General features: G+C 28.9%; 1 protein-coding gene across 1 annotated transcript; it reads right to left on the bottom strand.

The window, feature by feature from the left end:
• Positions 1 to 21,712: 21,712 nt before the first annotated feature.
• Positions 21,713 to 24,780, bottom strand: LOC108468015 (NADH--cytochrome b5 reductase 1). Its single transcript, XM_017768865.2, has 9 exons — positions 24,389 to 24,780; positions 23,640 to 23,781; positions 23,461 to 23,551; positions 23,286 to 23,363; positions 23,091 to 23,171; positions 22,891 to 22,980; positions 22,714 to 22,779; positions 22,118 to 22,204; positions 21,713 to 22,030 (listed from the first exon to the last, which is right to left on the bottom strand). Exons 1-9 carry the CDS (start codon positions 24,501 to 24,503, stop codon positions 21,938 to 21,940), a joined length of 843 nt encoding a protein of 280 aa, XP_017624354.1. The 5' UTR covers positions 24,504 to 24,780; the 3' UTR covers positions 21,713 to 21,937.
• Between the last annotated feature and the right edge of the window lie 2,234 nt (positions 24,781 to 27,014).

Raw genomic sequence — 27,014 nt, forward strand, 5'->3', positions numbered from 1 at the left:
CGAGAAAACGAAGTACTCAATTCCAGGAAGTACGAAGTTTGGTAAGATATGAGTATAGAACTTGGTTGATAAATGAATTCATTTGTGATTATATAATTGTTCATCTTGAATGTACTGTCCATATGTATTGATAATTCAAATGTTTTAATGAATAAAGTTCCGACATGGAATAAATTGAACACGAGACAAATAATAATGAAATTGAACTCGAAATTCATGAAAATGACGGTTATTGATATATGGAGACATGAGACATTGATATATGAATATGGAAAATGTTTAATAAATGTGTTTATTCATAATTATGGAATTATATACCTCATGTGTACTATTTGCATAAAGATGATATTTCAAATACTTTGGTTATTTAAGCTTAAATATGAAACAGTATGAAATCAAGATAAGTTGTTATAAAAATATATTTAGATTACAGAGATATGACTGATATATGTTGTATGATTATATAACGTGAAATTGTGTATATATATGAGAAATTTAATGAGAATTGAGCCCATACACGTTTCTTGTTATTTATATAAAAGGTACGACTGACAAGGGTGATGAAGTTATAAACAGAGAGTTACACGGGTTGAAAACACGAGCGTGTGACTCTCCAAAGTGTGAAAATTTTCTCTAAGTGTTGCAAAAGTTTCATATGTTTACGGTTTGATCCCGAACCACCCTGAATGTATGTTTTGGGCCTCATAGACCCATATAAGGGACGTTAAACATATGTGTGAAAGTTTTTTTAATTTATAAGAAGTTTTATGGCTGATTTTTACATGATTGATCATATTAAGTTCGATAATGCCTCGTACCCTATTCTAGGCCGAGAATACGGGTAGGGGGTGTTACATAGTATCTCAATTTGGACAGATTTTTGGGTGCCGGGTAACAATGATGAAAAGCTACAGAATGTCAGCAGCAGTGAAAATATAGTGTTAGTGTCGGATTTAATTGATGAAGTGAATAGAGCTTGGAAGGCTGAATTAATTATCAATACCTTCTAGGCGGATATTGCTAGAAGAATAATGCATATCCCTTTGGCGAGGTCAGTCCACGACGATTTCCAAGTTTGGAGAGGGGAACCATCTGGTAACTTCTCAGTGATGAGTGCCTATAAACTATTATAGAAATCTACTCTAAATCTTAGTAATTTTATACAGGCTGATACTAAAGCTTTTTACAAGAAATTATGGAACCTAAACATTCCTTCAAAAATTAAAATTACAGTGTAGAAGATTTCTTGGAATTATATTCCTACTTTTTCGAATTTAAAGTTAAAAAGAATGGCTGTTGAAGATCGGTGTCCTAGGTGCCAACAAAATAGGGAGGATAGCAACCACGTTTTCCGACAGTGCCCCACAATGATAGAAGTATGGAGGTATTTAAACTTTTCATGGATACTCAATAATAGTGCTCAAGTCATTTGGGAGTGGCTTACCTAGGTCTTTAGTCAGGGGACAAATGAACAATGTTGCCTCTTCTGTCGCGGGCTGTGGATAATTTGAACAAACAGAAACAAATTAATATACAAAAGGAATAATACAACTGGTTGGGATATCTCTAAACATATTTCTAGTTATATCTCAGAGTTAAAAGGTATAGAGGATAAGGAACTCATATTGGAGGAAGGTAGGAAACCCAAACATGATGAACAAATGGGGTTTGTGGCTATCTACTCTGATGCGGCTTTTGATTGACAGTCTTGCAAATCGGCGTCGGGGTTAGTAGTTCGAGATGTGGGGGGTAATATTTTGGCATCCAAGTAGGTCCTTCTCTCCGATGTGGCATCTCCGTTTGCTGCGGAAGCATATGCAGGTTTTCAAGCAGCAAAGTTAAGGATCTCTATGGGCTTTCATGTTTTAGAAATAATAGGGGATTCAAGAACGGTGATAACAAAATGCCAGAATACAGAACAAGACAGGTCGATTATCGGGGCAATCATTAGAGATATTCAAAGCACAAAGAATCATTTTCAGGAACTCAGATTTTGCTTTATACCAAAGTTAGAAAATTTCTATGCCCATTTTCTAGCAAAAGAAGCATTAAAGAAGGTCGAAGATCAATACCTGAAAGGCTGCATCCCAAGCTTTGTTCGGTATGCAATGGAGAGGGAGTGCCTAGGATTTGCATATGCAAAGAGAGAAAGCGTCTAAGGAGTTTTCAAATGGAAACTTATGAAAAGTCTCTTTCTTGAAAAGGTAGCAGATAAGCAAAAGATTCAAAAAGATCTGCTATAGGGTAATGGCTAGGTCGGTGATGTGAAGCGTCTGTGATGTGAAACGATAGGAAGTAATGGTGACCGGCTGTTTCTGACGACTGGATTTTTAAAATTAAGTTTCCTTTTCTGTTCTTTATTATACTTTAGTCGGTTTAATTTTTAGGCCAATCTGATGGAGGCCTATTATTTTATTTGTTTTATTAGGCCTGCGGTGTTAGACCTTACCCAACTCAGCAGGAAAACTTTCGTATGTATTTTTTTTATATATCGAGTCGATCTATTCAAAAAAAAATTGTAATTATTTTAAGTGTACAATTATCACATATTCAATTAGAATATAATTATTTTTAAATGTACAACTATCACACCTTCTATTTTTCAATGTATAATTATCATAATTTATAATAAAGTATAATTATTTTTAAATGTAAATTTAGTAAAATGATGAAAAATAAGTAGTATTTTGTCAATTGAAATTCCTCTAAACTCGTGCTTATATATGTGTATATATATATATACATACATATAATATAGGGAGAATATTTGATGCTCTATCAATGTATAAGTCCTATGCACCATCTGTGAATAATAACATGACACCTCATAATTAAATAAAACATAAAGTAGCGGAGGGCTTATAAATAAATAATAACTTTATTTAAACATAATTAAATTATAAATAATTATAAATAAATGCTAAAACTTTGAAACCTAAACTTGAGAACTTAGACCTTAAACTCTTAAACCCAATATCCTAAATCCAAGAGTTATTAATATTTAAGGATAAATATCAAATTTATACATAAACTTTGTTTCAATGTGCAATTTGATACTATTTGAAGTAATTATACACATGAAACTTGAATTTTGGTTCATATGTTATATATCAAACTTTAATTTTTGTTTAATTGTACACATTTAAATATATGTATACATAAATTTATTTTCATATCATATTAATATGATTTTTCGTTTATGTAATATAGCAACGTAAAATGGTACTAATTCGATAATGTTGTTAGTGATTGGTGAAAATTGATTGAAAGCAAAATTTCATGTATAGAATTACAAAAATCAAATTTCATGTATGATTTTGATATTTATCCCTAATATGTATTTATGATAAATAATGTCTAATTATGTTTAAATATAATTTTTGTATTTATTTATAAGTCCTCATTGTTTTTGTTTAATTTAATGATAATGTGTTATATTATTATTTATTGATGGTGCATGAGACTTATATACCGACAATGCATCAAATATTCTTTCTATAACATATAAATTACAGATTATAAATAGATGAATCAATTGTTATATTTATTTATGTTTTATTAATGTATCGATTTATTTAATGAATATTATAATTATATTAAAATTTAACCCAATTGTAATTATAATATTTTTATAAAATATATTATTACTTAGGATACAAAAACCGTTTATATATTTTAAAATTGGATAAATTACAAAATAGTCATCAAACTATGTCTTTAGTTGTTTTTATCACTCAATTATTATTTTTTCGATTTAATCACTCAATTTTTGAAAAACTAAATATTAATCACTCTTTTGTTAGATAAGTAACGGAAAGCTGATGTGGGATTTTCTATTGGCTTAATAACAAATTTAGTCTTTCAATGCTTACATATTTTATCAATTTGATTCTAAATTTAAAATTTTTAACAAATTTAGCAGTCGATTTTTTAATTTTTTAAAACTTTTAGAATTAGAACTAAATTGAAAAAAATTGTAAAAATTGAAGGTTAAATTTATTGAAATTTCAAATTTATAAATCAAATTTATAAAATGTGCGAACATTGGAGGACTAAATTTGTTGTTAGGTCAATAAAAAAGCCATGTCAACTTTCAATCACTTATCTAATGAAAAATAACGGGAGAGTGATTGAAATATTTAATTTCGAAAGTTAAGTCACTAAATAAAAAGAATTAATAGTTGAGTGACCAAAATAGAACTAAAAGCATAGTTGGAAGATTATTCTTGTAATTTACTTTTTAAAATTTGAATACTAAAATGTATTGAATGTTCACTTTTAATAAGCTAAGACTTAGTTTAGATGAGCGGTGCATGTATCTCCAATGAGGTTAAAAACAGTGGTGATTGTGAGATTAGTTATCGTAGTGATGAGATTATATACTGTAGCAATGAAATTAGAAACAGCGGTAGGATGTGTGTTTGGATTCAAAAGTAACTGCAGTGGTGAGATGAGAAAGTAAAATGACTATTAAAGGCATTACATTATAACTTAAAATATTTTTATAAAATTATTAAAATATGTGAAATTGTAATTTTATGTAATAAAATAATATCTATGACAATATTTTTATAAATATCTTTAATTAAATGTTTTATGATCATTTAAAATTATTTACCATATTGAATGATAAATTATTTTTAGTTATTATTTATAGTTGATCAATTTTTAATTAATATGATTTGATGACAAATTGTTTAAAATGATTTTGTAATAAACGCTAATTAATATTATATTTATACTAAAAAATAATTTGATTAAAATTACAACTACAATAAGAGGAAAAAAGAAAGAAGTTGAAAGGGTAAAATAGAAATTACTCCATTCTACGGGAGATCGGAGATTTGTATCTCCATTGAAGACCTTATCCTCCAGTCAAGAATTGAGAATCGACGAGGTGTGTTCTTTCAACCGGTGGTCTTTCAAACAACTTCATCAATGGAGTGTGGTGAGATTGAGGGTAAATTTTTCTACAAAAGCCAACGCATCGAAGGTAAACAGCGATCCAACGATCCAAAAATGTTAAGACACGGGGAAAATTCAACTTCAAAAATGATTTCCATAAATGGAAAAAGTATTAAAATTATTTTATTTTTATTTGGCAAGAAAATCAATGTTGACCAAGATTGGCAAAGCAAGAAAGGTTGGTAACCCTGATTTGACACCTCGATTTGCCGCTAAATAAGATATAATTTAATTTTACTTATAAAAATATTTTTTAATATTAATATAAAATCAATTTAAATATTATATTAATAATATTACAAATTTTCGAGTGCACCAAATTTAAAAAAAAAAAAGAAGCCAAGCCTAAATAAACAAAATTTGAAAAATAAAATTACAAAGCCAACAAAATTTTAAAGTTGAAAAATAATGCAGTTTTGAGCAAATTATTTGTAAATTTGTAAACAATAGGTACCACAAAACATTGCTGGAAGTGTCCAATTGATATAAATAGTTTTGTAGTTATTAGATTAACAATAATAATAACAGCAAATGAAGTCAATTTTAGCTGATTTCTCTCAAACGTTACGTCCTTTGCAGTTTGGTTCAAATAATTGTGCCCATTTATCTCTAGCTACATTTTTTTATTTAATATATATTTTTATTCATCTAAATAAGTTATTATTTTAGATAAGAAAATTAGTTATATTTATAGTTTATTTAATTACAATTTAAGAGTCAAAATTTTTTTTTATGTAAAACTAAGAGTCAAAAGGGGTGCTTGGTTAGGTGAAAAAATGAAAGGAAAATAAAATTTAAGTGTAATTGGTTGGGAAAAAATGTGTGAGGAAAGAAAAATCAATCATTTTAAATTGAAAAGATGGGGGAGATAAAATAGAGAGAAATGTATGTCAGTTTAAATTTTTTTTTGGACTTTATCAAGTAATGAATGAAAAAAAAATTAATGTTTTCCATTCTTCTAGGTTTCTACCCCTTCAATTTTCCATTCTTACAATTTTCTTTCTACTCAACCAAACAAAACTTAAAAGTTTATCTGAACGCGTCTTTAAAAAAAATATTTTTTTTAATTCTTCAAGAGTCAAATAATGAATTAAACCATAATTTTACAACTTTTATATAATTTAATACCTCTCAAATCAAATTAATAAGAGAGATTCAATTGTTTTTTTTCTTAAGATGTGAAATGAAATTCAGTGAAATTAACATAAGAAACAGACGAATGGGACCATGAATTTTCAATCCATTTTCTTGACTGACTCTAAAGGTAAGGAGTGAATCCGTGCTCATTACACCAATTATTGACACAATAAGGAGGTTGTGGAGGTTTGGTATGGTTCACGTAGAATGCGGAAAGCCGTAGGAGGGTTAGGATAGTTGGAGTAGGGTGTTCAAGAGATGACTTGAGAGGTGATGAAAGTAGGAGAGATTTAAGAATGTTCTTAGGGAGGAAGGTATCTTGTCTCGTTTCATGGTGCATGTAAAGCCTTTAAGTGAGTTCTCCCTAGTAGTTATTGATGTGCTAAATCTCGTCCACATACTGGTCTTGGACTCCTTGAAAATTAGTCAATCTATTGGTGTCTTGTTGTCGTAGGCAGGGATGAAACCATAATTGTTTTTTTGGAGGGCGGAATTAAATTGTATATTTTTATGATAGTAAAAATGCAATTTTACCATTATGAAATTTACAACTTTAAAAACTATAAATGGGTCTAAATGAAGAATTTTCTATTTTACGAGGGTTGGGGCCCCTACCAGCCCCCTAGATTCACCACTAATCGTAGGTTGCCTCATACATATCTTTAGTATGGACTATCATGTTTGGGGAATGGATATTTGTAACGTATGATTGGCAAACATCATATCCAAGTCAAGAGAGTGGCTTCAATGGTCTAGGCTTGCGAGATCTTGGACTTGCAAGTAACTTAACTCACAAGGTCCTCCCTAGTCACAAGTGTTTCCTTGTGAAGCATGGGCTTGTGAGTTAGTATAACAGAGTTAATCTAAGATCATCTATTTTTGTGAAAAATATGATTTTAGATTTGAGTCTCCTCCTATATAAATATGTGAATTCTCCTATAGATTTATTATGGTTAGTTAGTATAATTGAGTTGATTATTTAGTTCACTGCTTGTAGTGATCAATTCTATTTTAACGTTATAACTCCCAACAAGAGAATAAATTATGAATTAGAGTTTTCTCACACCACTAAAGCATATTAACTCAAGAGGTAAAAAAATTTGATACCCCTTAAATAAGATTTGAGATTTGAGTTTCATAAAAAGAGAAAACTACATCAAACCTTATTCAAAAGTCCAACCTAATTACGCATAACATTTAAAAGAAAATCAAAGTAACTACCCCAATTAAGAGTTCATACTAAAATGATATTTTTAAATAATTTATCTGAGATAATAATTCATACAAAATTTGAATCTTAAACAATTGACATAATAATGGAACAAAATACATAATTTGTAGATAATAAACATAGAGGACCCGATGATTTGGTAAATAGTTAAGGTAAATTATATTTTTAGCAAGTTTACGTTTTAATTATTTAACTTTAAAAATTATAAAATAATTATTAAATTATTTAAAAGTTTTATTTAAGTTACTAAACTATTATTTTTAAAAATTTAATTAACCAGCTCTAAATAACTATCCATAAAAATAGAAATACATAAATAAAATAAATGAATTATTGGAAGAAAATCGTAAACTTATTAGGTGGGAAAGTTGTCTGTAATTTACTAATTTTAATAAATAAAATAAATGAATTATCAGGAGAGACTCGTGGAGGGACTGCAATCCACTTCTTTCTATGTTTGCCTACATATTCCATTGTCCATTCCCCCACCATTTCTACATAATTAATGCGATTGAGACTATCTTATTCGTTTCTTAGTGTAATTTTACCATTTAATAAAATTTTAGTACTAGTTTGATAAATTAAAAATATTAAGTGTTGAAATTTTAATTATTGAATTTAAATTATAAAATTATTTGTTATATTATTTAAAATTAATTATGAAATATATTTAGATTGTTCGATAAATATATATTTTAAATTTTAAATAAAATAAAATAAAATTCTACATATTATCTTAAAATTTTAAACATTTCACCTTATTCTAAATAAAAATCAAAATTTAAATGTAAATTCTTTTTAAGATAATATAATATAAAAATAAAATAAAATAAATTTATAATATTATCTATTAAGTGATAAATAACTCTTATATATTTATTATTTTCATACTTTTTATAAATAAAAAATCTATCAAATCATTTTTAACTTAAATGATCAAATATGCTTAAAAATTAAATGATTGAAAATTAATATTTTAAAAATCTATCGGATTCTACCAAACAATAACTTATTTAAAAGTGAGTGTAATTATATTCTCAAAAAGAGAATGGAATTATTATTACTTTTCTTTTAACTTTGAAAACTTTTGTTTTAAAATTGAATATTAGTTATGATTTTATTTGTTCACCAAAATGGGGTTTTTTATCTAAATAATACAAAAAATAAAATTAATAATTAAAATAGTATGCTCATAAGATTATTTATCAAAATTGTATAATTTTTATTAGTGCCACTTTGTCGATTAGGCGTCCCCGATTTGCAATAAGCGATCTGGACTGAAATGTAATGGTCTAAAGTATTTAGGGACCTGTGATGAAATTTTTCTATTTTAGTATGGCTGTTGAAAAGGAAGGGCAAGGTTGCCGCCTAATAGAGTAGCGGCACCAAACTTTAAATAAGACTAATTACTTTTTAAGCCATCATTGTTTATTATTTTCTTTTTATTATCCTTCAACTCACTATAATGTGTTTAAACAAACCTTTAACTTATTTTTGTAGTTAAATAAGCCCTTCATTTATGGTTTTTACTCATAAAATGTAACGCCCCAATTTTCGGGAATCCTGTGAATGTTGGCATAGGTTTAATTATGTTAGTGGGCCTCTAGAAAGCCCAAGCTTAAGATAGAACTCGGCAATTTTAGTTAATTTTTGTTCCATAAGAAAAAAGGGGGTGAAATTATGAAATAGGACCTATGTGAAAATGTTTGAAAATGCTATAGGCTAAATTGAAGTGGCCAAATAAATAGGAGTGCAAAATAGGAGGATTTGCATGATAAACCTCCCATTTTACATGAAGTGGCCAACCATCATGTTGTTGTAGACAAAATGTACACTTGATATCCATAATTTATGGTACAAATTGATACAAATTGATAATAGGTTAGGTAAATGTTCCATGATAATGGGTTAGGTAAATGTTCCATGATAATAGGTTAGGTAAATGTTTCATGATAATGGGTTAGGTAAATGTTTCATGATAAGAATATCATGTCTTTTGTATTAAAGAATTAAATGGATGAAATATGAAGTTTTATTAAAAGAAAAAGGGGTGAAAAGAACAAAGTTTTGTCCATCTTTGTTCATCATAGCTGAAAGTTAGAGAAGAGAAAGGAGAGGAGAAAGCTCTTGAGTATTCGGTCATTAGGAGGAGGAAAATTGAAGGTAAGTTCTTGGTACCTTGCTTCTATTTTGAGGTTCATGAGTTCTTCTTGATTCTACCTTAACTCTTGAAGTGTATTTTGATTTTTAGTTGTGTTGTGAGCATTTAGTCATGAATTAAAATGAAGGAAATGGGTTGTTGTTTCATGTTCTTTTGATGAAAAATGGAAGATAGGTGAAGTTGAGCCAAACAAATGAACATGCATGTGCCTTAGATGCTAAAGGGAAAAATCGGCTAACATGTTGTGCTTTAAAATGATGAAATGGAGATTATACTTAAGTAAAATCATAGATATGTGATGATTGATTGGTGATATACATGTTTAAATAACATGCATGCAAGTTAGGTGTGAAAGAGTGATTTGGTAATAAATCTGCTTGGGACAGCAGCAATAATGTGACTTTGGAAAATTACCATAAATTGTGGGAGATGAATTAGAAGCTGAATAAATTATGGAATTAAAGCTTATTGAGTCTAGTTTCTAATGAAATAAACAAGAACATATTTTGAATTCTGTACAATGAGAAATTTGATTCGTAATGAAGAGTGGTCAGATTAGTCAAACAGTGAAACATGGGAAACTTTGAGAAAAATCTGGTATTGATTGGATAAACTAAAAATTCTGAAAATTTTATGGATAGAAGATATATGAGTCTATTTTCAGGGAAAATTAACGGAACTTGATTTGGAGTTTCGTAGCTCCAGTTATAAATGATTTAGTGACTGTTGCTCAGGAAGACAGCTTGCAGTGAAATTATGATTATGTGGTAAACATTGACAAAAATTTGTTAATGGGTTGCTTATTGATTTCTTATAAGTTTACTATGATCTGTAGGTGTGGTTGGCGAATATTGTAAGGGATTAATCGTAGTTCGTATTTGAATAGTTAGATTAACGTGTTAGTAATCCAATTGTAGGCGGTTCGTGTGTGGATCTAAATCAAGATATAAATCGCAAGCAGTGTGTAACTAACACCCTCTTTCTTAGTCTAGATCGGCAAAAGTCGAAAAGCGAAATGTCAAAAACCGGTATTTTGTAGATTTGCGAGTGTGCGAATGCTCGTGAGGTAAATCGATTAATGTTTTTAGTAGCTGCAATGTTTGGACCGCAAAGTGCATGATTTACGTGCCCTTGATATTTTTGGGCTTAATGGGCCAAAATTGGAATGATGGGCCAAGCGGCCCAATTCGGTAAGAACCCTCGATGCGTAATTCATTAGTACGTGAAAGGTAAGAATATACATGAAAAACCCTAAAATAGATAAATTCTTGAAATACCTTTAAAAGTGGAAAGTTTTGACTTTACCCTTAGGAGATAAATTACGAAATACCCCTAGGGTTAAATTGACCTAAATGTATGTTTATTTGTTGTTATTTACTGCATGCCATGTTGTTATTATCGATGCATGGGACTGAGATATTGACGGAGGAATCTTGAAAGTGGCTTGTCCACGTCTTGGAGGCTTTGCCTCAATTCTTTGATAAGCGAGCAGCAAGGTGCAAGCTGTGGAGTGTTGGGCTAGGTGGGTTGAGCTATTCCCCACATGGAGTGTATGGCTGGTGCGGGTGGAGTGTAGTGGTTGGTGGGTTGAGTAGTCTCCCAAATGGGCTTGCATATGTTTCTTGATGTTGCATGTATTTTGAAATGGGCCTATGGGCCATCATTATCTGAATAAGGGGCTAAGGCCCGGTTTATTATGTCTGAAAAGGGCTCGGCCCAATACCACTATTACCCAAATGGGCTTGCATATGTTTACCGATGTTGCATGTATTTTGAAATGGGCCTATGGGCCATCTTCATTATCTGAATAAGGGCTAAGGCCCGGTTTATTATAATCTGAAAAGGGCTCGCCCAATACCATCTATTACTGAATGGGCTTAGGCCCAATAGGCTTGAGTGACTTGGGCTTTGAATGGGTTTTCCTTACACATGAGTTTCCCCAAACTCACCCTTTTATTTTCATCCACGCAGAAATCCCTAACCATAGTGGGCTTGGAGTCGTGAGGGAATTGGAGTGGCCACCCGTTCGAAAGTTTGATTTTCTTACGGTGAACTGGACATCCTTTTAATTACGTTTGAGGTTTTGGGCTTTTAAATGTAATAAGGCCGCTTATTTATTTTGATGGTTTTAATATGTATTACTAAGATAGGTAATACTTATTTTAACTGTTGAAATTGAATAGCTTTAGGGCGTTTAAAAAAAAACAACATTGATTTCAAAATAACACGACAACAAGCAAAGCTTCCATAATGAAAGTATTTTCCAAAATTAATCACTTTTCCTAAAATGACTTAATCAAATCGGTTTCCTAGAAATATCCATGACGTTAAAGTGTGGCAATGGTGGTATGCATGTCTAGGATTGGATCCGAAGGAGCTTGGTACTTAGCGGTCCGATGGACTCACCACCTCTTTCCGGTTTCCTACCGGTGCATGACTTCCTTTCACTTTAACCCTTAATGAATTAATCTTTTGAACATCAAGTACGATTTTTGGACTTAGAATGGAAATTTTTTTTACGTTTTGATGTGGCATACGGATCCGGCCATAACTTCTGGGCCGGGTTTGGGGTGTTACATAAAAGATCTATATTTTAATATTAAAGTAAATATATTTTACCCAAAGTAAAACTATTTAAAAAAATATAAACTAATTCACATCTTATGTTGATGTGAATTTGATGAGAATAATTTATTAAAAAAATAAAAATTTTAAATTTCTTGAGAGTGTTTATATACATGATATTCTTAACTACTCTTTCAAATTTTTATTACTTTTTAGTTTTATGTTGATGCTAAAGTTGTATATAATTTTATTGTATCAACAAAAATTAAGATAAGAGCTTGAAATTCAAAATATATATTTAATTTAATATTAAAATAAAGGGTTTTATGAGAAAAACTATAAGTTAAGGGCTTATTTAACTACAAAAATAGATTAAGAGTTTGTTTAAATACAATATAATGAGTTGAAGGGGAATAAAAAGAAAATAATAAATAAGGAGGGCTTAAAAGGAAATTGGCCCTATTTAAAGTTTGGTGCAGCACCCTTTCCCTTTCTTTTCCGCAGCCATACTAAAATAGAAAAATTCCATCACAGATTCCTAAATACTTTAGACCATTACATTTCAGTCTAGTCTTTGCTATTATTGCAGTCAGATGGCCTAATCGACAATGACACCAATAAAAACTATACCATTTTGATAAATAATGTTATAGGCATACTATTTTAGTTATTAATTTTATTTTTTGTATTATTTAGGTAAAAAACCCACCAAAATGCTTACACATGGTAGGATATGGTTAATTACAAAACATGCAACATATGATTTAATGTTGGTTAATATATGATTAATTTGAAACTAAATATTTAAATTATATATTGGTTAAAATATGTTTTAGTCCTTGTACTTATATAGAATTTGAGATTTGATTCATTCACTTTAAAAGTTAAAAATTTAATCCTTTTACTTTTTAATTTTTCAATCATTAATATCGTTTGTAGTTTCTATCTTAATTGGTCAATTTAATATGTTTATTTTCTATAAATTATATGTCACATCATTTAAGGACAACCTAATCAAAATTTAAAGTTGACAAAATTTGACAAAAGTATTTATGATTTTAATAATTTAATTGAGATTTTTAAATAAAAAATAGAAAGACTTAATTTTTAATTTTTAGGTACAAAGACTAAATCTCATTTTATGTGAAGTAAAAGAACTAATTGCATATTTTAACCTTATATATTAAGAATAAATAGTTACTTGCTAATTAAACTTCTAATCTATATTTCTTTTATTCCAAAAATATTTTAAAAAGTACTAAAATTAATATTTAAAGATAAAAATTTTAAATAATTTCCTTTTAAAATATTTTAAGAAAACTAAAAAATAACATAAAAAATTCAATTATTGTTTATGGCATAATTACATCTAACCTATGAACGAATTTTAAAAAAAAAAGCTAATAAACTTTTCACATTGGAAAAAAATGCAGTTATCAGCAAGGGTCAAAATTAATTTGTAAATTTTACAATGGTAAAAATAAAATTTTTCATTTTAATAGTCTATATCTTTATAATTTTTAAAAGATTATAAATCAAATTTTTATATTTTTAGGAAAACTAAAATTTAACTTTATTTATACTAATTTAAAATTTTAAAAATTTAAATGAAAATTAATTTTAGTGGCAGGCCACTCGTTTTGCGCCTGATTATCAGAAAATTATTTGTAAACTTATAATCAATAACTTTGATCACTTCTTGGAGAAGTCCAATTAATGTAATTAATTGTTGAGTTTTGATTTATTTCGTAAAGTGACATTTACTTTGGCATCTTCCTTCAGATAATGTATCCATATACGTTAGCTACTTTCTAAAAATGTCCTTCTATTTTTATTTATTTAAATTATAATTAATTTAAGAGTTCTTCAACTTTTTATAAAAATCATTTTAGTTATTTATTTAATTTTTATCTCTTTTAATTTTTAAATTTATATTATTTATCTTATCATCTTAAAATAAATAGAAAAATTAATATTTATTAACTTTAATGATATGATATTCACATGTCAATTCACCTATATAATATGTCAGTAATTAATTAATTTTTTAAAAATAAAAAATATTATCAATTAAGAGTTTATTTTTATTTCAATACAATTAAAATGAGAGTAATTTATTTATTTTTTAATAAAAAATAAAATATAATCATACCAACCTCTATAACACTTAGGGACAACGCTCAAAACTCAATGTATTTTGCAACGTAGCGAGTACTTTCTCTTGTAAGAATGAACAAAGCTTTGACCTTTTATAGTGTCCCAATGCAAATATTGCAGTAGTAACAGTAGTAGCAGTAGTTCCTCCTGTTTCTAAGAAATTGATGTGAAAGATGATGAAATTGAGCAATTTTTTTATGATTGAACCAAAAAAGAAAAGTAGTAGGGCCATGCCTTATTAATACATAAAGTGGACAAAAAAAAAATCTGTCCCACTCTTTTCCTTTGTTTACCCATCGCAATTTTATTAAATATATTTAAAAGTAAATTTTAGTTATCATTATAAGTATTATTAACCTAACAACCTGTTCTTAAAAGAAATTTAATCTCAGGCAATAAAAGATAGTTAACCAAGATTGTGGATGCATTGTTATCATCAATATCAATATCAATTTTTATTTTTATTTTCTTTTGATGATTAGCTTAATAAAATTTGACCCCAAGATTGCTATAGGGTAACAATTATTAACACAAGTTTATTCGACATTTCAATTTTATAAAAAAATTATTTTATGTAATATCTAGAAATTTTGATATTAAAAATAAGTGAATATTATTAACAAATAATTAAGAGACATAAAAATAATGTTAGAAAGTGAATTATCGATAATGAATCAAATTGAAATTTTATAAAAATATAGAGACTAAAATATTATTTCAATATAAGAAAGACATTTTGGGAAAATGACTTATTAAAAATAATGTTGAAAATATATTGATATTCGTAAATTTAAAATTAGAGCATAAACTAAATTGTAATAGAAATAAAGTTAGAAGGGATATAGATGTAATTTTTCTATTAAGTGAAAAAGGATTAAACTACAATTATACCGTGAGAAAATAATATCTACGTCAACAATGATTTTATTTGATACATGTGTTTGCATGTGGGAAACATATGAACGATGAAAAAGGTTGAAATGATTATTTTACCCTTAATCTTAAATATGATCAAATATATTTTAAAGGGTAATTTGTTCATTTGATCATTAAATTTTAAATTATAAAAAGATAAATACTTTTATGGGAAAATTATGGGCCATTGGATCGAGGTTTCAAGATTTAATCTTAACTGTAAAATAAATGGAAAAATCTAGAAAAAGAAAGATACTTCGTGCTTTTCTTTATGTAGCGGACGTTGGAAGCAAGAGGGGAAATTTTGCTAATTTTGTTAATTAGCCCTTAAATTTATATTTTTTATTAAAACACTTGAAATAGATTGCTAATATCATAATTGACGTGTATGTCATATCAATAATTAATTAAAAATTTTAAAATTATAGATTATTATTATTATAATTTTATTATTAAATAACTTTTTTATAATTTTTATGCTTTCAAAATAATTTCAATATTTTTTATTTTCTTTGGAATTTTTATAGTTTTGTTTATTTTAATTAATTAATTGTTGACGTGACACATACATAGATACTATGTCAAGTAAAGTTAATAGACATTAACTTTTCTATTATTTTGATAAATAATATAAATTTAAAAGTTAAAAAATGAAAAATTAAAATAATATTTTTTTATAAAATTAGAGTACAGTAAATCATTATCGTCAACTTCAAATTTGAATATTGATTTCTTAATCTACAGGTAAATTAATTTCTATCAATAATAAAAATGAATATTTATTACATTTTCTTTATCTTAAAATTGTGACAGTTTTATTTTTATTTCGAGGAAATCGTCACATGTGAAACACTTGTTGCCTCAATTATCACTTAAAGGAAAAGATCTTTTACATGTGAAAGAAATGCTGCATGTGTTATCTTTACATACCATGTTTTCTTGGGTAACATTGTTTTTATTCAATCAGCAAAGCAGGTGTAAATGACCAAATATGCCCTCTTGATAATCCAAAAAATAACACGATGGAAGAGGATGGACCAAAGCAAACTAACGCATCTAAATTAAACACAAACATCGTATTGGTACATAAACCAAATCGGGTTATGTTATATGAGATCATTAAAAATAAAAATTAGATACGAATATGTATATAAATTTATCGGTATCTTGAGATATTGAAATTTTATAATTTTAATTTTCTAAATTAATATACAAGTATTATAGGAAAGTGATTCTCTATTTTTAAAAATAAGATGTTTGAAAAGTTAGACATATGTGTAATTTGAAAATCATAACCCAAATATATAACTTTTGCACCTTAATTTATAATCAACTCATTATCAATTAAAATTAGTTACTAGAGTATATACACATATTGGACTCGTACTTTATTTAATAACTGAAGTCCAATAAGCCTTAACCAAATTAGATAACTTTTAATTCAGTTTAACATTTTATAGTAGTAAATAATAACATGTAGTTATTCTTATTCTTATGTTATGTTTATATTATCCAAAAATCTTCCCACTTTGACCACAAATACATATGTATACTAATTACCTTATAATTACATTTCATTATATAACTTTCGAGCTCAAAACTTAACTATCATATTCGAAAGTTATTCGAACAATCTCATCCATTAATTATGTTAACATAGAACTAAGAAAAACTTTCGTTACATATATCGTAAGAAAATTCATCCCTTATCACGTATATTAACATAAACAAATAACATAGATCAAGTATGAATATGGAGCATAAAAATTACACGCAATGTGATTTAAACATGTCTATTTTCAACTGGTCTTACTTAAACCTTAGTAAGATCAAACCTTATCAAAATTAGAGTGTTAATAACTCAAATAACTTTTATTTCTGAAAAAAAAAAACCTTAAAATATCTGTAAACTAAAATAACTTATAATGTTTCTATAATAGAAAGTTACAAACTCCTACTTAAATTGAATATCCTCAAGGACTCGTGAAAATCTTTGGGTGGTATTCCCTTAATAAGCAAATTCGTAATCATGGAATTTATATTAATAATGACTCTAAACTCTTTCTTTAACAACTAAGAATTTAATGTTAATGTGCTTTGACTTTGATGTGCTCCCATTGTTAGTGGAATAAAGGACCGTGGATTTATTTTCACAAAACAAATTAAGTGATCTTTCTATTTCATTCACAATTTGTAGCTTAGTGACAAAATTTCGCATCCATATTCCATGCTTAAATGCTTTATAACATGTTATAAACTTAGCTTCCATGGTGGAAGGAGTTGGGAGTGTTAGCTTAACACTCCTTTAAGAGACAACTCCTCGAACAAGCATATTATAGACATAGCCTAACATAGATTTCATTCTATCTTGGCATCTAGCAAGGTCGTAGTCTTTATACCCAATAATCTCTAGCTTATTAATTAGATTTCTAATATGTAAGCATTTAATGTTTGATTTTATAAAGATACCATATGACTCGTTTAATTGTTTTCCAATAATTCATATATGAATTGCTTAAATATTTACTTAACATTCAAGTAATGTGCATAATATCTGGACACATACAAACATAAACATACATTAGACTCCCTATTATTGAAATATAAGAATCATTTACTTTTGCTTAGTCTCATAATCATTCTTAGGATACTTATTAAAACTAAACTTATCTCATTTAGTAAAGTAAGTATTTTCTAGTTTACAATCCTACACGTCTAATCTCTTTAATATATTCTCAATATAGACCCTTTATAATAATCTAAAAATACCTCAAAAACAATCTCAATATATCTCAATTCCTAATACAAAAAATTACATCACCAAGTTTTTTATCTGGAAATTCGTTACTGGAAAACTCTTGATCTCATGCAACATGCTTATATCATTACTAACAAGCAGTAGATTATGGACATATAAAATCAGAAAAATATACTTACTTTCGCTGTGAAAATGTACAGGATTATTTGTTGAATTTTGATTAATACCAACTATTTTCCCAAAAAGATAGTAAAATGCACAGAAGAAACACTGTTGTAATGATTGTTTTTTTTTTTTTTTTAACATTGTCGTCAGGAGTTAATGATGTGAAAGGACATTTATATATAGACGCATCGACTTTTTCTACCTTTAATTATTTCAATTTACAAATCTTAAATTGGTGCATTCAAATCTTTACTATGTTTAATTATTTTCAATTCACATCAGTATACTCTTAATTTATAATGATTTTGTAAATAAAAATTTAGTGTTGACCCAAGGATTTTATAATAAATATTGGATCCAACCCCTTCCAGAAAGTTTGGTCGGTAGAATGTTGAAAACAGTTGGTAGCAATTGAAGGAATAAAATAAATGAATTATGGGCAGAGAATTAGGAATCGTGGAGTGCTGCAGTCCTTGTTTCTTCAACATCTGTTTGTCATGGCTACACATACTTCATGAGATAGAGACTCATTCTTCCAATTTTAATATTATAATATTTAATCCTTTTCTTTAATTTTTAATTAATATTAAATAATTTACTTTAAATTTAAGTTTGAATATCAAAATTTTAAAGGTAAAAATTAATGGAATTTGGAGTTAAATTTAAAGTTGGATTAATAGAGTGAATTTGGGTGAATAGTATACTTATTTATATAAAAATAATAATAATAAAATTAAATATTATAACAATACTATAATATAAGATAAAAATTAAACTAAACTAAACAAAACATATCATATCCAATCTCTTATTAAACTCGCCTTAAATATTATATTTAAATTATTAAACTACATCTGACAACGAATCAAAAGAAAAGCGAACATGCTTTTGGTGTTGTAAAGGTTAGTGCATTTTTCAGTAAATGATTTCTAAATTTGTAATGAATGGCTACCAGAAAACTTTTTCTTTTCTACAAATAATGTAAACAGCTTTTTCTTAATTATTGGATAAAGTTAATTAACACAAACGTGGTATTTACTTTGGCAGCTTCCCTGAAATAATGTGTCCGCAGCTACATTTTTCTCTTTCTTTTTTTAGTATTTATTTTTATCAGATTTTATTTATATTAAATGCTTATCTAAGTATAAATATGAAATTAAATATTTACTTTTGGCAGTTCATTGGAGGCCTTCCAGAAAGAGTGGGGTAAGTTGAACATAAATGGTATATTATCGGAAAATAATAATATTGTTGTGATTAGAGGAGTATTTAGAGATCATGATGTCAATTGGATGTACGATTTTACTACGAAGATTGAGAAAAATTAGGTATTCAAAAGTAAGGTAAGAGCTATATTAGAAGGCGTCAGTTTAGCATAGGAGTTTGGTTTTAGACAATTAGAATTGGAGTGTGATAATGTATTAGTTGTGGAAACTATCTTAACTGGTGGTGCAGGTAATAATATGATATTGTAGTTGTGTTTAATTAGTCTAACTTTTATGCCAAAATTGAAAAGTTTATTTTCGATACATTCCTAAGGAATATAATAGAGTAGCTGATTGGATGGTCAAATTTGTAAGTAAGAATTGTGATGAGATGCATGTATATGAAGAGACCTTAACCTTATTATAGAAGCTTCTCGAGACTGATATTGATTCTGTGGTTGTTACTTTTAACTAATTTGTTATTATTGCATTTAGTTCTTAACTGTTTCTTGTTAGAAACACTTGTTACCTCATTTTATTATTAGAAAACACTTTACATTGTTTCTAATAACAAAAAAATATTAATTACATTTTAATATAATTTAAATAATTATAAATAAAATCAATCATTCAACTAACAAAATATATCTCAATTGAAACTCAAAAAATTTATCTATAACCTTAAAATTTTTAAAACTTCCAACTTGCTATTTAAAGAACCATGGCTTCATTGATACAATTTTTTTTAAAATATTGATGATTTTATTTATCAAAATAAAAATATAATGACTTATTTAATCCATTAATTTGATGAAATAAAATTCATTTTAATAGCAGTAAGTAGCATTGATAAAATCAGAATAATACATGACTGATGCTCCAAGGATTGGCAAGTTAAGTTTCGCCACATTTAGAGAGATAGGAACAAAGTTGTTGATTATCTAGCTAAAGTAGATGGAGGCAAAGTAGATTAGTTGGTTATTTTTTATTATTCACCACCTTCTGTGAAAAGTTTGTTGGAGGACGATATCCGTTAGTTAATAATGAAAAAGGGTAGAAGACAATAGTTTAGTTGTTGCTGTAGGTATGACCTAAGTTTATTTTATACCAAAAATAAAAAAGCCATTTTAGCTCCAATTTAATTTTTACATTTTTAGTTTTTAAACTTGTATTGTTTGTTAAATTATTAATGGAAAATTTTAAAGTGTGTTAACTTTACCGACGTGGCATACACGTAGATTGCCATGTCAACAATTAATTTTTTAATTTTAAAATTTACAAAAACTTAGTAAAATTTATTTTAAAAGTATAAAAATTATAAAAATATTTTTAATTTTCAAAAGTTAATTAATTGCTAACATGATATACATATAAACTGTTATATTAAAGTTATATCAATAAAGTTAATATATATAAATTTATTATATTTATTTTAAGATAATTTGATAAATAATATAAATTTTAAAGGAATAAAATATTTAAATCAAATACCTAGTTGTAGGTGAAAATAAATAAATAAATAAAAACAATGAAAAAGTTGATGGTGATCTAAGGAGAAGATAAATGAATTATGGTCATCATTGAAGGCTAGAGTCCCTCACGTTTCTTTAGAAAATAAAATATGTCCTCCACTAAAAATATATCTTCATTTACATTTAATTTATAATTAATTTTAATCTTTATGATGTAAAATTAATATTTTATATTTAAATTTAAAATGATTTCAAAGTTATATATAAAATTATTTTTCAAAAGAATACAATTTTTATTTACTTAAAATTATTATTTTAAAAATATTTAAATTATTTTAAATAATATTCAAAAGTCATAAAATAAAACTCATTTAGTAAAAATAAATTTAAATTTTAAACCATTTATTATTTATGGCTTCACATAAATGATGAGACCCATGCTATTTTACTTCTTACGAAGTAGTGGGCCGAATTTTAATATTTTAATGGTTTAATTTTACTATTTTAAGAAAATAAAGATTATGAATTTAGTTTATATATTCTCATGATTAGATCATTTTAAATTTTTATATTTTTGAATTTTTAAAATCATTTTAAATTTTTATATTTTTAAATTTTAAAATTTTAATTTTAATGTAAATGACAATCATTAATTTTTAATTAAATGGCCTTAATGAAGAACTTGACTTGAACCTAGGCTGCACTTGACCATCAAGCCAACGCATAGGGTTCATATAAATAATAAGTTGACATAACAATATACATATGATAATATATTTGCCCCATAACAGAACTTAATAAATTTAATAGTTATCGTGTGGTAATGATCGAAATATTAAAAATTAATTAAAATACAATAAATAAACATGACAAAATTAAAATATAAAAAATAAATAGCAAAATTTAACCTATTCACAGGTGGAATTAATTTTATTATTTTTATATAAAATAAACTAATGCTTTATTTGTTTAATACTGTGCTTATGGACGTAAAGCAGGTTTATTATTTGAATTTGGCTGTAATTATCGGGTGTAAGTTACCGACTGATTATGAATCCGACATGAGTATGTTCACAAGTCTACATTATTTTCAATCATGGTGATAGAAAACTTATTATAACAAGTTCTGAGCAGCGGTTCCGATTATAACAGAAGGGCACCCAACAAATGACATTCGGAGTCGAGCTTAAGCTTAGTCTACAAGGATCAGAACTGGAACTGCATATCCGGTGAATATCCGAGTGCATCAAGGTGTCCAGTCATGGCCTTGTTCATGGGTGGAGGGCCACACCTCAAAACCTACATGATATATGTAGCAATATACATAAATCGTTGGGAGATTTCAGGCATACAGCAAAAAAGATGGTAAAGAAACCAGTAATATACCCGGATGTCCGGTGCTGGGGCAGGGCAATGGGTTTGAATCATTTCCTTCGATACAAAGCCGACACCACCATCCCACACTTCAGGAGGCTAAGGAAACAACACCATAATGTAGTTTGTTAGCAAAAAAAAGCCGACTGCAGCCCTTTAACCGCGAGATTACATAAAAATGGAACGGGCAGCAATTCAATTATTTATCAAAAATACATTATCGATGCCACTCCAATAATCATGCCAAAATAGTTCAGTAAATCACGCAAGAATGTTCAAATAAATAAATTTGTATTGGAAATTGTTCAAATAGTTCAAATTCCGTATAAATTCAGTACACTGAACGTACAGAAATGGCTATAACAGAAATCTGGCATTATTGTTCTTTATTTCAACAAGATCTTAACAGCATTATCTATCGTATTCGTATATGCATTGCTGCTATGCATGAAAAAGAGGAGGATGAATTTAACATCACTTAAAATTTAGGTAAATCCACGCTCTCTATTTAGGCCTTTGATTATATATTTGCAGAAACAACCAGCTGGTGTCAATGATGCTCGGTAAATGTGAAAACACAAGATTGCCACAAAGAAAAGGCAACTAACCTGGTTCAGAACATAGTAGACTTTGAAGCGACCGGGGTACTTAGCAGCAAGGCTATCCAGCTCTTCCTGCAAAAAAAGAAAAAAAAAATGAATTTAACCATCTTACTAGTCAGCAGTCACTAACCACGCTTGTCCTCGTATAAATATTAAAAACAGAGAAGTCGGATATTAAAACACCTTCAAAAGAATGTCCTCGTATGTGACGTTTGCATAGATAAGGTGTACATTTGTCGTGTCTTTCGGGTTCTCCAATATAGCTCTGGCTACCTAATCAGAAACAAAACCATAAAAAAATGAAAAGAGAAGGTGACATATTATTCAAACATTTAAACCTTGCATATATATTACAGAAGTATCTGTTATGATTTATAACATACTTGGAACATTGGTGTAATGCCAGAGCCTCCAGCAATCATCCCGAATGCTCTAACTTCACCGGGTTGATACCTGAACCTCCCCTGAAAGAAACAATTCACAGAACAACAACATAAGGAAATGCAAACCACATGTCAAATGAAAGAAACCGTACTGCCAAGACCAGTTTATGCGTTCATATGAAAAAAACTGTATACCCTGGGTCCCTTCACAGCAAGATAATCACCAACGCGCAGCTCTCTGAAATGGTGCGACATTCTCCCTTGAGGATACATCTACTTAAAAGAAAAGTCCGCCAATAGATATGAGCACCCGGATAGTATAATATCACACAAAGTCAACTCCAACCAGCAAGAAGTTTCAGGCAAGTACCTTAATAACTAATTCGAAATAACCAACATCAGAATCCAATGTTGTAGGTGTATATGGTTTAATAACTTCTTCACCTTGGCTATCCTTGCCCCTATTAAAATGAAAAACATCCAACTTATATGATATTCCCGATTAGAAGTGTTTGGAAATTCAACAAAGATAAATACAATCAACTTAACCTGCAACTTATATGCTGTCCAATGGGAAGACCCAAAACTGAAGTAGGTGTAGGAAGTTCAAATGTGAACTTCGCCACATTATGGCTCAGCTGTTGGCGCTTCACAAGTTTAAACTCTTTGAAATTCTCCGGATCTAGACAGCCTAAAAGCACATACAACTAGGTGAGAAACTTAATAGTGCTTCCATTGTACATTGTTCTTTATAAGAGCCACATAATACCAGCCTCGATCAGTCATTAAGCTTACTTAGAAAGCAAAGCTATAATTGCTCACTGCCTCGAGTCTGCAATTAAGCATGGCATTCAATACTTATGGATCCGAAACAACTTGATTAGCAATCACATGATTCTATCAGCATGGTAAAACACTTCAGTTGTTTTGACTTTTAGACATTTTCCTATGGTAATAATTCCATGTTTGTGTTAGTAATCCACTATCCAGCATTTGATTTCAAAATCTAAAGAAGAACAGAACTATATCCTACTATACTTTCAATTAATAATCCCCAAAACAAGCAGGAACCAGAACAAATCAAGAACAATAGCCAAACAATTGAAACAATTTCCAGTTTCATCTTCTATTCACTAACAACAAGAAGCTAATATCTGAATCAGTACCAAACGAACCAACGAAAACTCCATTAACCAACAGATATAAATACATAAAAATCCAGAATTTGGCACACCCAATAAGTGAAATTCCAAGAACAATCAATCAATACTGGTAAAAGATAAGGAAAAAGGCAAAACCTTTGGATTTCATAGAGGCAAACAGATAAACAGCACCAACAACAATGGCTAAGGCAGCTACAGCTACACCAACAAGAATCTGAATATCCATAGATTGCAAGAATTCCAAATCCATGATCCTGATTCCAACTATACCCCAAGATCTTATCTTTCTAAGTTCTAATAAAAAGACCCCCAAATTTCTAATTAATGGATAGGACAGGGGAGCAAAAATGGGGTATTTATTCCTTGTTTTAACTCATGCAAAAGGTGCTTTATTTTGGTTTGGCTCAGTTCCCGGCGGAGAAGAGAAAGGGAGTCAAAATTTGTAAACATTTGGTGTAATCGGCAACCCATATTAGCAGAGTTCATTTCTTATAAGAAAGAATATATATATATATTGATGTCATCAGTAAAATATGAGAGTGTGACGTTCAATCGATTTAATTTTTAAATTTTTAATTATAAGTGTTTTCAGGATTTGACCAAACCGATTGGATGGGTTTGACGTATTGGTTAAGAGACATTGAATTAATTGATTTATGAATATAATTTTTTTTCGCTCAATGGATATTTATCTAGAAAAGGATAAGATCTCTAAATTTCGGTCGGCTGATGGTCGAGAAACAAAAAAAATTCGATTTAAAGAGGGTGATGGTGACGATCATGATGATATGGTCGCGGATTTGGATCCGCAACTAAAAGTTTCTTGGAAACAAATGCGGTTGGGGAAAGGGGTTTCAGTTCAAGAGGAATGATTCCGATATATTGAAGTTGATATTGTAGAAGATTTGGAGTTTTTGGAAGGTGACGTTAAGAAATCCATGGTTAATGCAATTCCAGCTATTGAGTTTTCGGATCGTATCTAATAAATCCTTTTCAAGGATATGAAAACAATGGTAGTGTTGAAGTTGTTGGGTCGAAATATTCGATACGTCACTTGTTTAATCGGATCAGTAGTTTACGGCAACCTTCAAAATCGTTTCATCTAATGGATATTGAGAATGACTATTTCCTGGCTAAACTTCAGTGTATTGAGGATTATAATTAAGTTCTTACGCAAGGACTATAGATCAAATATGGTCAATATCTCCATGTTTAGTCATGGACAAAAATTTTCAATCCTATAAACCTTACCCGAGTGTGCTATTGGCATGGATCAAAATATTGGTCTTCCAGGTTTTGGAATTTTGGAAATAGTAAGAGGGCTGGTGGACAAGTGGCCAAGCTCGATTTCAACACTGATAAAAAAACCAGGGGTTGTTTTGTTAAAATGGCAGTTTTTGTAGATCTTGATAGACCTTTGGTGTCCCAAGTTTTGGTAAATGGGGAACTCATTCAGGTGGAATATAAAGCCTTGCCAACCACATGTTTTTCGTGTGGAAAATATGGTTACTTGAAAGAGATGTGCACTTCGCCAGCGACAGAGACAAGCTTTGAGACCGGAAAAAATAGTGATAATTCGGAGTAATCAAATTCAATGATAAATGGTGAAAGTTCGACGTTTGGACCATGGATGGTGGTGGAGCGAAGAGCACAACAGGGACAAAAGGATCAGTGAAATCAGAGGGAGGGGGCTTTAGAAAATGTGAGTTTGGGATCAAGATTCTCGACCTTAAATGGATTGGATAATACGAAAATAAGTGTAGGTGATCGGGATGGGATGATTTCTGATAATTTTTTTTGTAAAATTAAAAGGAAAGGAAAAATTTAATGCATGTATTATGGGGAAAGGAAATGCATATTTAAAAATAGGTGATGCTGGAATGTCGGTGGATGTAATTGAGGGCGTGGGTAGTGGGTCACTAGAAAATGGATTAAGGCTTGTTTAGTTGGGTGAAAAAATAAATGGGGGACTGAGCCAGAACTTAAATGAAGGAGGCCCTAGCAGATCAAAAAACAATGCAGGCTGTGCAACCAAACTGGACCGGGGAATTCAGGTATGGGGGCTTAAGGATGCTGGGCAACATAAAAAGGGTGACTTGAATCTCAGCTTGCAGTCTGTTGGACAAGTGGCTAAGGACTTGGGCAATCTACAATTTAAAGTAGGAGGTCCAAGAGGTAATAGGTTTGAGCTCAACACTAATAGGTTTAGCATGCTGGGTAATATTATTGGGGAAAATGTTGGGCCATGCATGTAACAGCCCGATTTATGGCCTAGTCGGAACAGTGGTCTCGGGACCACAAATCTGAAGTTAGAAAAAATTATTTTATTATTTTTATGAGGTTATAGTATGATTTTATTAGTGCATGAAAAATTTGGTGAGCTAATTTTAATATTTTCTAGCCCAATTTCGAAAAAAGACTAAATCGCATAAAAGGCAAAAGTTGCATTTTAGTACCCAAATAAGTTAAATAGATAAAGAACTTAAATTGAGGGCTTTTAAAGGGAAATTACACCCTTTTTATTAGTGTTGGCCGGCCATGTGATGGGTTTTAAGCAAATAGTCAAAGTATTAGGTGGACGATGTCATGATTTGGTGATGAAATAATGCCTAAAAGCCTAGCTATCATTTCTTTCTTCTCCATCTCTCTTCTCCATCAAAAATATCATCAAAAATAGAGTTTTGAAGGGTGAAAATTTTCAGCAACTAAAAGCCCTCACAAGTAAGTGATTCACACACCCTTTGTTGATGGTTTTTGCATT

This window comes from Gossypium arboreum, chromosome 8 (assembly GCF_025698485.1).
Source record: "Gossypium arboreum isolate Shixiya-1 chromosome 8, ASM2569848v2, whole genome shotgun sequence".
In the NCBI taxonomy this organism is placed as follows: Eukaryota; Viridiplantae; Streptophyta; class Magnoliopsida; order Malvales; family Malvaceae; genus Gossypium; species Gossypium arboreum.

Excerpts from the sequence above, each read along its gene's own strand:
- LOC108468015 (XM_017768865.2), bottom strand. The coding sequence starts at position 24,503 with ATGGATTTGGAATTCTTGCAATCTATGGATATTCAGATTCTTGTTGGT. Across the intron at positions 23,364-23,460 it reads ATTTCGAATTAGTTATTAAG|ATGTATCCTCAAGGGAGAAT; the intron begins GTACTTGCCTGA and ends TCTTTTAAGTAG. Across the intron at positions 23,172-23,285 it reads TTGCTGTGAAGGGACCCAGG|GGGAGGTTCAGGTATCAACC; the intron begins GTATACAGTTTT and ends TGTTTCTTTCAG.